This window comes from Leptinotarsa decemlineata, unplaced genomic scaffold (genome assembly GCF_025532065.1).
Source record: "Leptinotarsa decemlineata unplaced genomic scaffold, Ldec_3_MD MMD2_tig00004307_RagTag_RagTag, whole genome shotgun sequence".
NCBI classification, from domain to species: domain Eukaryota; kingdom Metazoa; phylum Arthropoda; class Insecta; order Coleoptera; family Chrysomelidae; genus Leptinotarsa; species Leptinotarsa decemlineata.
The window spans coordinates 3,543,747-3,558,748 of NW_027412606.1; the positions used below are offsets into that span (position 1 = coordinate 3,543,747).

Sequence of the window (15,002 nt, forward strand, 5' to 3'; positions counted from 1 at the left end):
GTATAAGAATAATTTATTCTCGAGTTTCAAAGAAAGCATTGCTCAAAAAACTTACCATGGGAAGATCCTACGCTAGTAGGTCTTGGGGGATGACTTGGTGGTGGTACTTGAGGTGCCGGTGAAAAGGGTTTTGGTGGCTGAGTATAATTAACCGCAGAGGCAACAGCTTGAGTCTGCCAAGGTTGATTATTCAAACCCGAATTGGGAAGCCCTGTATTGAACTGGTTTTGTCCAAAATGAGGAGCTTGATTTACAGCAGTTTGTCCTGGTTGACCAAACTGTTGTTGGGCACTGTGGAATGGGTTTGTGTTGTTGAATGCGTTCGTTATTTGACTGGAGAAAGATTGTCTATGACTACTTCTTCTACTTTGCTGCTGTCGTACTTCCTGAACATTCACTGGCTTCTGACCAAGGGCTACATAAAGGCGGTCTCTCAGAGACGCAACCTTCTCGTTGTTAGAAGAACCTAGGTAGTTGATAGCGGTGGTGAGGCTTCCTTGGGATGCCAGAAGGGAAGCGTAATGAGAAAGTAGATCTGCTAAAGCACCTGAGACCTAAGAAATAATCAGAATTTGACATAAAGTGTTTGACTGCAAGTGTAACAATTCTCAAAATCAATAAAAAATAGGTTTCCTTTGACATAACGACTATTTTGCCAATTTGAAACAGTCTTGGTATTTAATAGTACACGTGGTATGTTACGATTAAGTGAGAAATTCATGTTTTCGACTTCTAAATTCAAACCTTTGACATTAAACTGAAAAAGTATGAATGTCTGGTGGATCTTTTTTTTTACAAATCCAATGTGAATATCGATCTATTTCAAAAGAAACAAAAAATGTTGCCTCATCTTTCTCTTCAGTTTTCAATCTCTCTACACCACTTTACTCGATGGAACACACAAATCTGAATTCATTTATGTGAACTGATGATTTGAAGAACACTTCTAATCTTTCGAAAGATTTATTGCAAGCTTCATCCTCAGGTTATTGAAAACCATCTCAGTTTTTCTGAAATGTTGAAATCTCACTTAGGAAATCAATTGGATTCTTTTGAGGAAGTCAAACTCATTTTCAATCATCACATTAAGTAAGAGCGATGACATCTCCTTTTAGGAAGACGCCATCTATAGGATCGACAGAGAACTAAATCCTTGACTATCAAAGATAAACGAAACTTCCCAAGGCGATCGGTTGAAAAGTCAAGCTTCGATATCGACCGCCAAAGAGATTCATCCTCTGTCTTTCAGTGCAAGGCAAACTAGATCCCAAACACAACACATTTATGATTCAACTCCAGACAAACTCCATAGATGGCGTCTTCATAAGAGGAGATGTCATCGCCCTTACTCACTAAGACTTGTTCTTCAACGACAGTCGAGTTCAGCAATGAATTTCTGATTCAGCCTAGCATCACTGATGATATCTAAGGCTGGTTGAAACAATGTTGTCTAGAGCTGTATCATAAATGGGCTCTATTACACTAGTTTGCCTTGCAGTGAAAGCTGTAGAGAAAGACAGAGGACGAATTTCTTCGGCTGTCGATGTCGAACCTTGGCTTTGCAACTGACCGCCACAGGGAGCCTCGTTTATCTTTGATATTTGACAAATGAGTTCTGTCAATCCCATAGATGGCGCTTTCGTTAGGGGAGATGTCATCCCCCTAACTTGAGCTTGTACTTTTAGAACAGTTGAGTCCAGCAATGCATTTGTTGTTCAGCCTAGCACTACTGATGAGGCCTATGGCGGGTCGAAACAGCGCTATCTGGTGTTGAATCATAAAAGAATTGTGTTTGGGCTCCAGTGTACAACTAATCATTACATTGTTCAAAAATTAGAATGAAGAGATGATAATATTCTGAAAAAGAGAACTGACAAAATGTCAAATGAAGCACAGTTAATCCTGATATACAGTTTAGTTTGAGAACGGATATACTTTTACGATGACCTGAAAAAATTCTGAACCTCAACACAAAAGTTCGTTTCCACCAAAATTGAATTGATGTAGCCACTGACTAACAATAATATATGTAAATTCATTTTTTATTTTTTAATGTTAAACGGTTTCATTGAAAAATGAACTAAAAACTGAAAAATAATATTCGGAAGGTCCTACGTAGCAGTCATCACACCACTCTCCTCAGCAATATACGGAATTGATCAGATGAAAAAATAATAAAATCATTGGGGGTAGCGTAACCTGAGTAAATATGTAAATACTGGGCTCAAGGATTTAATTATTTTTTTATCTGCTCAATATCGTAGACTGCTGAGGAGAGTGATGTGATGACTGTTACCTATGACTTTACGAATTATTTTTAGTTTTTGGTACATTTTTCAATAAAAACATTTTTTTAATTTATTTCGTTCTCAAGTTTTTAGTTTTTAATTTTTATCCACCCTAATGCCACAGTTATCAACCATGTTGAACTTCAAAGTGAACAGCTATTCTTCTAGTCAAGTCTTGTCATTTGATACTCATATTGGAGTAGTTGTGAAAAAATATGTAATCCGCCATTTTTGAATTGTTATCAAAACCAAATGTGTGTACCAAATTTCAGAACAATCTGTCAACAGAAAGGGGGTCGTTTAAAAATACAAAGCACAACCTCCAGCAGTGCAGTCTTAGTTTTAGAGGTGGATGTCGTGATTTGAACCTTGATCAACATTTCTAAACTGCCCCGCTAATAAAGAAGGTTGTATCTACATTTTTCATGATCTTAAGCATAGCTTGTTTGTATGAAAGGAACATTTTTTCCTTACAAGAAACAGTTGAAACGATATGTGTACTATAAGTGAATTTCTAAATTATTCATCGTCATAAAAATTTTCTTTTCGGAACATATAATCAAAATAGTGCGAACCATGCTCATACATGTTCAAGATGACTTTTTTACAAAATGTGACCTTATTCATATCAATCAATGGACTTGTTTCATGATTTTTGGTTTACAGTTCATTTGGTAGTAATTTCAAATTGAAAAATAGTGTACTTTGTTTCAGCTCTCTAAATAGCGTTGTTTTCCCGTAATTAATTATTAAAAATCGGATTTTCTAGGCCCGTGACGTCACCGGCCTAGCCCCGCTTCTTGTTCGATTGATCAATAGTAACAATACAAATAATGAACATTGCCAAATTGTAAAATTCACAGAGCGTATAAACAGTTTCTGATTTATTTGTGATTCAAAGTAAAATCACACTCACTTCCAACAACTAAATCTAAAAAGAAAGTGTGAGTAATGCATTGAAAGGGATAATTGATTATACATGGGATCCAAATAACACAAAACGCAATAAAAACATTTTTTTGAAATATCTCCAGCAGTAGACATTTTCATGTTGATATCACAGAAATTTTAATAATGGAAAAAACTAAATGTATTCTTTATTGAAACAACGATAAAAATTAAAACAATGGAAGTGTATACGAACCCGCTAACATTTGAATTCATGAAAAATTCTCCATATGAAATGGAGCTATATTTTTGAATGGTTCTCAAAGGCTCATGAACCCTAATAAAATAAATCAATTATGCATTCAAGTCACCCACCATAAATAAGAAGTTCAACGTTATATATTATATATTAGCCGTATTGCCACCCAGTCAGCTATCTCTCTTCAATGTATGAGACAATGTACTCTTTCTAATGTTTCATAACTTCATATTTATCTTAAAATAATTGGCACTTGGTAACACCGCTGTAGATACGATCAATTTTATTGGTCAACAGATACGCTTTATTTTATAATTCAGAATTTGAGTATAGTTTGTAAAAAAATGTTGTATATTTATATTAGGTTCCTATTTCAATGAACAATTTCAATTTCATTAGCAGGGTAGTGTTCAAACTCAGTCAGAAAGCTGTTTGCCGAGCCATATACGTCAGTTTTGTAATGCACAGTCAAATTTGCCCACGTGCAGATGTAGTTTTGAATCACGATGTATGGGCTGACTAACAATGAACTTTGAAGAAATACGAAGTACTTCAAGAACTTTCTTCAAAATAGAACATTTAAAGTGTATAACATTTGTCTACCTGCGAAAACATAATCAATAACTGACCTGTACTTGCCTCCCTTGTCTTTCAATGGCTTTTTGTAAAAACGTCACCAACTCTATCAACTCCTGAAGGCTACTTGTTGATTGCATTGCATTTTCACTCCAACTCGAAACAAGTTTTTCAAAGCTGCCAGCACAAATGTAACAGAGTTGAGCATCCTCCGACAATTTTGGATCTTTTTTACTTTCTTCTTCCAACCTCTTGCCCAATAATTCTGAAAGATTGACATTTCATCTCAGAAGATTCAGAAAATAATCAACATATTTTCTCTATCAAAGTGCTTACCGCAAAGAACTGGGAGATCATCATCAGTAGCATGTGTTAAAACAGCAGCAAGGGCCTCTTTCCAACTGCTCACTTCGCAATTATTGATTATGGAACTCCAATCTTCGGAAACGATTGCAGATATCAGGGAGGAGACATAGTCGTTGGTCTGTTCCAAGTATTTGAGTTGGGTTCTTGCCAGCAAATCAGGACCTCCTGTTGATTCAAAAATTTACAATATAACTGGAACTTTATTTGCGTGTATTGAGGAAAATTGAAAAATTATTTCTTTTTTGAATGAAGACACCACTCAATTTGGTGAAGCAGATTTAAGGTAAAATTTAAAACATGTGGATTTGAACAATGATGTTGAATAGTTCAGCAGGGTTCCACAAAAGACAGAAAGCGAAAAAAAAAATTAAAAAGTTGAAATATTATTTCTCTTGAATACCTTTGGCAATACTAGTTTATAAAAATGTGAGTTTGAGTTTTCTCACCTGTTGCTGATATTATAAGAGCATCAGCAAAACGTTTTGCCTGCAAACAGAGTTCGACTGCAGCTTCAACGTTATTCATCAACAGTGCTTGTGTTATAAGGCCTTCAGTGTCTGTAAAAGAATACTCTCAACATGATTTAATATTTTCGATTGAAGAAACATACCGTCATTTGTTTTTATTTTGAATAGTTCAGTCTTTTTTGTATCTTTTTGCAGAGGTGTGGAACTTGAAACATCAGTGGCTGCAAAATTTTCTATCTGAAAAAAAAAAAAGATATCACCACTGCAAAATACGAGAAGCCTTTCTCTAATGAATACTGCCCTACAACTCTCTAAGTAGTTCATGTCAAATATCAGTATCACCAGCCGTTTCTGTAATACAAAGATACTGGTGAAGTTTCTTGCACTTCCCCAAGACATTATATTGTAAGAAATGTGTGATTAGTTAGACTAATCTCTAAAGAATTAAGTTTTCCAACTGCTAAAATTGTATATTATTCATTATTTGAATCACACTTAAGATATGGCATTCCATTTTGGGGCAGTTGCTGTAATTTTCTGTTCAATAGCATATTCATTTTACAAAAACGTGCCATTAGGTACATGTGTAAAGCTAAATTTAACGACCACTGTAAACCTCTATTTAAATCTCATAAAATTCTAACTGTAGTAGCATTGTATATTTTAGAAACGGTACTTATTGTAAAAAAACATTTGAATAAATTTGGTTCAAATTCTTCACATTACGTAACTCGGCAAAGTAATGACATCAAACTCCCACTGCCTACCACGTCTCTTGTATATGACTCTTTTATCTACAAAGGTGGCAAAATATATAATCACTTACCACTTGCAATAAAAACCATTGGATCCTTCTATAAATTCAAAAGAGCAGTAAAAAATCTATTAATAGACAGAGCCTATTACAGTCTGAATGAATACATTAGTGAAACACTAGATTAATCCTTATTTAATTTCCATATGTCGCATAGTGTTGCTCATCTTTTATTATGTATAGTTGTGTAGATTTATATAGTATTAAGTGTGACATGTTACCTTTTATTAACAAGTTTAATTGTTGTTGACATATTTTCTCTGGTATCAGTGCTATGTATATTTTATATATATATTTTTTTTTAATTTTTTAACTTTGTAACCATGATTTTATTCATGAACAATAAAGTGCTTTCTCTCTCTCTCTCTCTCATAGTAGACACTTAGCAGACTTGACCTGCTTATGCCTTGCTTCATCTGTTTTATTGCAAAATATGCTTTATTTAATTCACAACATACACTCTCAATATGTAAATCCCAAGTTAGTTGTTCATCCAAAATTGTACCCAAAAATTTAGCAACTGTTACAACATCGATATCAAGTGAATCGCTTATGTGATCTGGAATATTGCCCCTTCTGTTAGAGAATCTCATGGAAACAGATTTGGTAGTGTTTAAGAGGAGGTGGTTAAGTTGACATCATTCTGAAATTTTTTCAATCACACAACTAATTTTTCTATCAATATTTTGAGATCTCTTCCTGAGATGATAGTCGTATCATCAGCAAACATTGTGATTTGACTATTTGATAAATGTTTCGGCAAATAATTAATAAAAATAAGAAATAATAGGGGTCCGAATACCGATCCCTGGGGAACACCTGAGTTTACGTTGAAAGATTTGGATAAAACAACATATTTCACAATCATGTTGCAATTTTTCTTGTAGGACTCTATCCACTTGACTAGTTTTTGTGGAAGTTGGAACACCGTCAACTTCTCCATTAGCAATTCTGATGAGTCCATATCGAAAGCCTTGATTAAGTCAAACAAAATGGCTAGAGCCGACTTCTCTGTATATATAATGGGGAATGTTCCTCAATTTGGGTTATTACAGCAACTGCAAGTTTGAACAAAATAAAGTTGTGTTTAATTCATGAGTTTTTCAAATTCACTTCGAAAAGTATTCAAATTGATGTTTCAAATGTTGGGTTTTAATTTTTGAAGGGATTTGTTTTTGATGCACATATTGGCAACAGCGTCTATATCAAGTGGAAATAATTTATACGTACCTAGATATTCTACTTTAGAAAAGGAAAATTATCTTTATAAATCAACAATTAAGGCAAAATATAAATTATAGTTCAATACCACCTCCACAAACCTCATAAACAACAGTTGTTTTGTTATTTATTTATATAGAGGAAGATAGGTTAGGTGCACAAAATGTCATATGTCACACAATGTCTCGGAACTCGGAACATAAGTAAACAGAACAGTACGCCTCTGAAATACGTCATCTTTGTTTGTCTCATACAGGTAACAGATTCATTGTCCTTTATTAGCTATAACCGATGTTGCCAAATGGTGAAATAGAAACGAATCCCTTTAAATGTGGAATGTATTATTTCATTCCTCTTCTTTTTTGAGTATTTAAATAATTTTTTAAAGAAAAAGGTTGAAATGATAAGTTTAAAATGCGTTGTTTTAGAGCTCTTTTATGAAAACTACTTGATTTTCGTCAGGATGAACATTCCCCATTGATCAGATTTTGAGATGCTGCTTTTACGAAACGGTTTCTCCTAAAACCATGCTGATTTGTACAAAGTAAATTATTACTTTCTAAGTAATCTGTTCACTACGACTCTCTCGAGAAGTTTAGATAGAGAACATAACAGTGAGATTTTCCTATAGTTATCGATATCACTACTATTTTCCTTTTTATATATCGGGGTCACTAGAGCTTTCTTAAATAGATCTGGGAAAAAACTTTGAATGAGGGATTGGTTGAATAGATAAGTACAGATAAGTACAGAACTGCTCCGAGGATTGGAAAAAATGCTAACACAAGTGTTATTATATTTAAGGAGGAGAAAAAATAAATTGATGAGTAAATAAATATTTTTTGGAAAAATGAAAATTCACCTCATTTTTTAAACAGGCAGCATATTGTATGACTTATGATTTGTAATCATGAATTATTTCATGTACAATAGGTAAAGTTTATCATCATTATCATGATCAATTTAAGAAAATTAACTTATCTAAACTCTACCATATATATCCACATGTATGTTTAATAAGAATTTTCTGGTATACTCACCCTATTTAAATTATCAAAATCATTTGTTAATCCATCCACAATATTCTGCTCATCTTTCGTTACATACTGATTCAATTTATTGTTAATGTCTTCGATACTATATCCCAACAAATTGAGAAGCTCTCTCCTAGGACTATCTTCAAAATTAGCCTTGAGAAAATACCATATGTACCTTTTGTGCTGATCATTCATATCTTCTGATTTTGCCAGACAGTAGTCTATAAATAATAATAATAATAATAATAATAATGTTTATTTTGACAAGTTTTAGAAATGAATCAAATTCACAAAATACAAATAAACATGATAGATCTCACTGAAGTGGTGAATAACTTACATTATTCACCTCTTGTACGTGAGTTTACTTAGCGTGCTAAATATACTATAACTCCACATAAAAAAAACAAAAAATATATACATATATACACATTCATATACACACCTACATACATATAACATAATTATTTGGTATATCTGGGTTTTTTTTTTCTGGTGGGCATATTAAATCTTTGTTTGAGTACATATAGATGAGAAGTTTTTGTCCATATAACTGCCTTCTATCGCATACTTGACTTATCTCATTTGTTTGTCAGAGGGGTAACTGATGTTTTTTTTGTATATGATTCTTAATATCCATCTCTGTAAGACGTTTAGTTTTTCTAGATGTGAATCGTATACTCCTCCCCATCTAAGGATGCCATAGGCTAGGAGAGACTGAACCAAAGAAAAGTAAATGATTTTCTGATGATTTATATCCAGAAACTGATTCAAGAATCTGAATCTTCCCAAAAGGCCTCTCAATTTATTGACAAGACTATTGATATGTAGATCCCACCGTAAATGTTGATCCATGGTAATTCCCAAGTACTTTACTGTTGTGACTTCTGGAATATGTGTGTTTGAGTCAATTATTAGATTTCCTAGATTCGGTAAGTGACTTTTATATGAGGCAAAAGACATGTACTGTGTTTTATCGACATTTAATGTGAGCTTATTTAACTGAAACCATTTTTGAACCATTGAAAAATCACCCTCCGCATCGATTTTCAGTCTCTCCCAGCTTTGTGACGTGTAAAATATAGCAGTATCATCAGCGGAAGTATCAAATGAGGAAGAACACAATTGAATTACCCAAAAAAATAAAAATGAGATGTTGCTTAATAAAAGTTACTGTGCAACTTATCATGAAACATATCTAACCAATTGAAATATTTCAAATTAGAAATAATTGTCTTTGGGAAAATATGAAAAACACTTTCATTATTGTTTTTTTTTCACTTTTATCAACATTTTAAGACATTTTTAATAAGATTGAAACAAATAAGATTTGATTTTTTCATGTGGAAATCAGAAAATAAAATATTCTCAATCAACAATCAAAACAAAGGTTCCACAGCGTATCGTTTTTGAATTTATGAAAACTACACGTACGCACAAAAATAACATTGAACTAGAACATAGAATGTCAATTGGCACGAAATACAAAACATACCTGTGAAATTGCCATATTCTAATGCCTTTTCTAGTTCTACTGACTTCTTGACAAGTTCGGCCTCAGTAATAACCTGACTTATTTGAACAGTTCTGTGAATTACCGCTGGAGGTTGGCCTGCTTGGACATTTTGAAAGGCTTGAGCAATTGCTTCCTTATCATTTTCAAAAGTAATGAGTTTTCCCCCGAACTGAAACAAAAAATAGCATTGTCTTTATTATCTCAAAAAAAAATTAAAAGTTTATGAAAAGTGACCAACTGAATATAAAAATTTAACAAAATACAAATTGATAAAATATATTTTTTGGGATATTGATATCTAAAGCAAAGTTTATAACTCACATTCCTGAACTAATTTACTTTCCAATTGAAATAAGGCAAATAACTTACCCCAAAACTGGCTCTAACCGGTCTCTTCAACCATCTGGGAGGTTTACTCAAGTCAACGCTGACAGGAGCAGTATTTTGTTGAGGAACTGGTGCCTGGACATATCCTTCCATTCCAGGAAAACTGTCTGCTATTTTATTTGTAGTTTGAATTTGCTGAGTTTTTCCTGAAAATTTTTGAGTATGTCGTTTCATAATAAAAACTTTCCTTGAGTTGAATATCAATTGATTCAACAGATTTCATGTATCTGTTATGAAAAAATAATTATATCTTGAAATAGATAAGATATATATAAATGAATCAGTCATATGAAAAACCACTCTTTATTTTGTGTCAACGCCATCGACAACTTTGGTCATAAGCCTTGTGTTTTGGGTCAGCATTGTTATCAACTTCCTGAGCCACCTAGGGATCATCATCGATTAGCGATGTAATGTTGCAGAATTATCCCGTAAATTCTCTTGAGAAAAATATTTGGCCGAGGAAAAAAAAATGATTATTTTGTATGATGTAATTCAGATCCATGTACCTCACTGTTGAAGCTTGAGAAAGCTTTGCTGACCTGATAAGAGTTTTTCATTGTCATAACCTGGCAGGTTTCAAAACATTTTTTGGTTTTCGACAAGTCCTAATTTTCGGGCAACTGTGATTTCTCAAAAAATTGATTCAGTTGTTATATAATTCATATACCTTTGAATAGAATAAGCAAAAAATGATTCTTTTATTGATAACTGGAGAAATCAGGAAACTTACAGTTTCCCAATCATTTCTTATGTATAGCTCTAGCAGTTCATTGAAAATGATCAAAACCAGCATTATCTGGTGACTGGCATAAGGCCAAAGTGTTAACTTGATATCGATTCTATTTATGTATAAAAAGTATACATTTTTCTGCAGTCCGTTATAAAAAATAAAAAAACATTCCACTATGAAATTTACAGAACATAGAAATTTACACGGTCATCAAACAAAAAAATTCGAATCTGCATTTTTCAGAAAATCTATATTTTACAAAGAAATAATTGCAATAGAAATAGAAATAGATTTATTTGAAATAGATATCCTAATATACATAAATATTGTACAAATATATCAGTTATTAAACAAAATTACAAAAAAACTGGAATATATAAGACCTTATATAATGGAATATATTGGGTAAAACATAGCAGTAGTAGATGATAAAGAGATTAATAGAGAGAAGAATGATGAACAACTCAATTGGAATAGTATTGTGCCCGTAGATCTTGAGATATGGAGCGTTTGAAGAGTTGAAGGGCGTTACTTTGTTTAATTTCATTAGGAAGCTTGTTATAGTCCAAGAGTCCTCTGTGAAAAATAGAATTCATTGTTCTTGCAAGGTTAGTTCGTGGGACAACCAAGTCATCTCTTCCTCTTGTATCGTATTTGTGTATCTGATGGTTTTTTGTTTTTGTCTTTTTGTCTTAAGAACTAACATCTTGTTGACAAACACTTTGTAACTCTAATGCGTGTTACCATACGATAGATGCAATATATGAAATAGGGAATAAGCTTTTTTCCATTGGCAGGTACTTATTAAACACTAAGTTACAATGTCATATGTAATAAACTCATTGAAGTAATGTGGTGCTTTTCCAGTGAGTATTTTGAATATGAATATCATAGAAAAATATTGTAATCTATCTTTTACTGTCATCCAATTCAGAATATTGATTATTGATAATATAAGTGTATATTTATGGCATTTTAATAACAAGCGCATTCCTCTGTTTTGTAATTTTTGTAGAGTAGAGATAGAATTACCGTCTAGTAATGATATCAAAGTAGCACAGTAATCAAAGTGTGGTAGGATTATTGTTTTATAAACAGTTAAATTAGATTGGAATGTTAATTGTCTACCAATTTTAGTAGAGAAAAACAATTTTATTACACATATACTGGAAGTGTTTTTTTAAGTTCAAAGTGTTATCAACGATGAAGCCTAGGTATTTGAATTCTTTCACAATTTCTATAGTTTCGCCATAGATCTCAATATTAATGGAGTTGATACCAATTAAGTTATATTTATATTGTGTTGTCAATATCATAGCTTTCGTTTTAGTGGTATTCAGTTTGAGTTTGTTTATGTTCAAAAATTTCGCCACGTTTTCAAGAGTCAAATTAATTTTGCGAACAGCATTATGACTATCAGAGTCGCTTGCTGCAATGAGAGTATCATCTGCAAAGAGGTTGATGAATTCACAGTCACTAATAAAATTTATGTCATTCAAATAAAGTAAGAATAAAACAGTGCCAAGTACACTCCGTTGGGGGACCCCCGTATCAATTGCTTTTTGGCTTGATAGGACGTTGTTTATTTTAGTACATTGAGATCTGTTGAGTAAATAACTTCTGAACCATAGCAACACCCTACCAGTTATTCCATAGTACTCTAATTTTGATAGCATATTACAATGAATTACCAAATGACGTTAAACAATTTTCCAACACAGAGAAATTCAAAATAGCATTAAAAAAACTATTTGTTTCATCAATTTACATAACCATATTTGGTTGGTTTTTTTGTTATTGATTGGGCTAACTTTGAAATAGCTCCCTATGAAGTTATGTGTTTATGTATGTAATTCCCTGTATAAAACCATTGTAATTTCTTGGGAATTGATGAATTATTGAAAAAAAAAAACATGAATAAGAGAAAAGTATTTAAAATAGGGATCAAGGCGATTTTTCTGAAATAAGTGCATATTGAGATTAGAATAAAAATATGTAAAATGTAGCAATAGAGAGTTCTACTCTGAAAAAAATCTGAACAATTTAGAACTAGTTTCGTTCAGAAAGCTTTTTATCCTTTATATGTGCATTTAATTCACTCAATTGATTGCCGTGTCAACAAATGGTTCAAGCCGTGAGGCCATACGATCTATTTCCACTTCCTATCGGCTAACCCATGCCAGAAATCGCACGTTAAAAGGTAAAACCTCGTTAACCTTAGTTCGCACAAGTCTCGACTTCTGAGAGATGTCAATCATAGGGGGCGACAGCTGGTTAATGAAATAAACAGATTTTAACTTATAATTATGAATTTTGAGAAATAACAAGCGTAACAAAAGAAGGAATTATTGTTTTCCTAAAGAAGCAATATTATTTGAGTACAAAAAATGTATGAAATGATAGTGATTAATGAATTTGTACAATTAGAATAATAGTTTGGCACGAAATATACATTTTTTTGTGAATGAAGTTCTTAATAATAAATAACATCAAAATTTAACAGTATAACATGTTGTTTGAGAAAAAGCAATTCAACTTGAGATTTCCGTCACAGTTCAAAATTCATTTTATGCAACAGCAAAATTTAAGTTTACTCAAACTGTAAAACAAAAGTATAATTATATGAAAAAGGGAGTAAGCACAGCGTGTACCTTTATTATTGAAGAATTGAGTTACTTTCCTATTTTATACACTGAAAATACCTACTTTTATATGTCTTCAGGACTAACATTGACTCAAATTCACGTTATTGTTACAAACAATTTGAAATTTGATATATAGTACTGAACATAATTTTATTTTTGGATGAAATTTTTGAAATGAACACTCACCACCCATCAAAGAGTATATTGAAACATGTCCATCAAAATTAGGAGACGCTATTAGGGCAGGATTCCTGGGGCACCATACGACATCGAAACTCCACTGGTTAGTTCTAGCTACCTCTGCTAGCACCTCTCCATTTTGTTGATTGGAATTAGGATTCCAACAAAGTATACGATTGTCTTTGCCACATGAAACCAGTAAATCAGGGTCTTCTGAACACCAAGATAGTGAAAGAACACCTCTTCGGTGGTCTTGAAGGGTTTTGAGAGGAGATGTAGCAAATCTGAGATCCCATAGTTGGATTATTGGTGACTGGTCCTCTTCTGTTGAATATTTTCGAAGAGATTGAAAGGAAAAAAATATGGTTCAAATCTTGACGACAGGATGTCACCAAATCAACAGTAAGGGAACTTTGGATTACCTCTTTTTATTTTCTTGGAACAAGAATTTGAAAAATTTGTTTTGCCATTTACAAGTTGTTATTTATTTATTTATTTATTTACAGCAATGCCTATTTTTTACAAAATAATTAACAAGTTCATACATATGTATTTAACAGTAATCTAAGCTAGGTTTGAGGAAAAAAATATATAAAATAAAAAAAAAATCGTAAAAATTAGTTAATGAATTACAATCTTTTCAGTCTTTGCAAATGTTTCCAAAGAAGAATTAAAACATTCTAAATCTACATTGTATGTATTTGCAAGTCTTAAAATTCTACCTAGAGATTCATTCCGGCCATAGTTGGTGCGACAAAAGGGTATTTTGAAGATTACCGAATTTCTTGTTCTCCTTGGATTCACACTTAAAGTTATAAGTTCGACAAGTTCCGAGGAATTGATGTTACCATTGATTATATAATGAATTAGTGTGGGATCTCATTCTAATCTTCTATGAGCCAGAGTATTCACGTTAAAAACGTCCAATATAATTTTATAGTCATATTCACCAATATGATAACCCAGTTTATATGCAGAGTACCTTAAAAACTTATTTTGACCATTTTCAAGCATATCAATATCCACATTATATGAAGGGCACCAAATTGTGGAATTGTATTCGATTATTGATCTAACAACTGAACAATATATGATTTTTATTGAAGTGAGAGATAATTCAGTTGCAGATCTAAGAATGAAACCTAACATTTTTAGTGCTTTGGAAGTAATATTTGCAATATGGGGTTTAAATGACATTTTTGGGTCGAGAGTGATTCCTAAATCTCTGATTGTGTTTGTTGTTTTAATTCTGAAAAAGGTTTATAAAAAGCAAGTTCAATAACGAACAATTTATCAACGTTTGAAATGAAAAATGTTTCTTTTAGAGCAATTGTATCATACATTTCAATACAAGTATAAAAAAAATAAAGATTATGTTTACTCATTTTTCATAAGATAAAAATATTTTGCATCTCAATGTCATTTTTTGAGTTAATTTTTTAAAAACTCCATTTCTTTTATTGTGAAAATGAAGACTTCTTCAATTATTGTTTCACAGTGATCGAAAGGAGGCAATATTCGAATCAAAAAAGAGAATCCATAGTTCCCCTAAATACAGATCATTCCACTTTACAGTATGTTGAATATTCATCTTTCCCAACTACCTACACCCTAAGCTCTTGTAA

At 32.3% G+C, this 15,002-nt stretch overlaps 1 protein-coding gene across 1 annotated transcript in view; it reads right to left on the reverse strand.

Moving 5' to 3' along the window:
• Positions 1 to 15,002, reverse strand: part of Sec31 (COPII coat complex component secretory 31) — a 30,248-nt gene that overhangs the window by 12,738 nt on the left and 2,508 nt on the right. Inside the window, 9 exon segments of the mRNA XM_023165723.2 lie at positions 56 to 554; positions 4,065 to 4,276; positions 4,348 to 4,542; positions 4,824 to 4,934; positions 4,988 to 5,081; positions 7,920 to 8,137; positions 9,412 to 9,601; positions 9,802 to 9,965; positions 13,384 to 13,701. Coding sequence (XP_023021491.2) covers positions 56 to 554; positions 4,065 to 4,276; positions 4,348 to 4,542; positions 4,824 to 4,934; positions 4,988 to 5,081; positions 7,920 to 8,137; positions 9,412 to 9,601; positions 9,802 to 9,965; positions 13,384 to 13,701 — 2,001 coding nt within the window.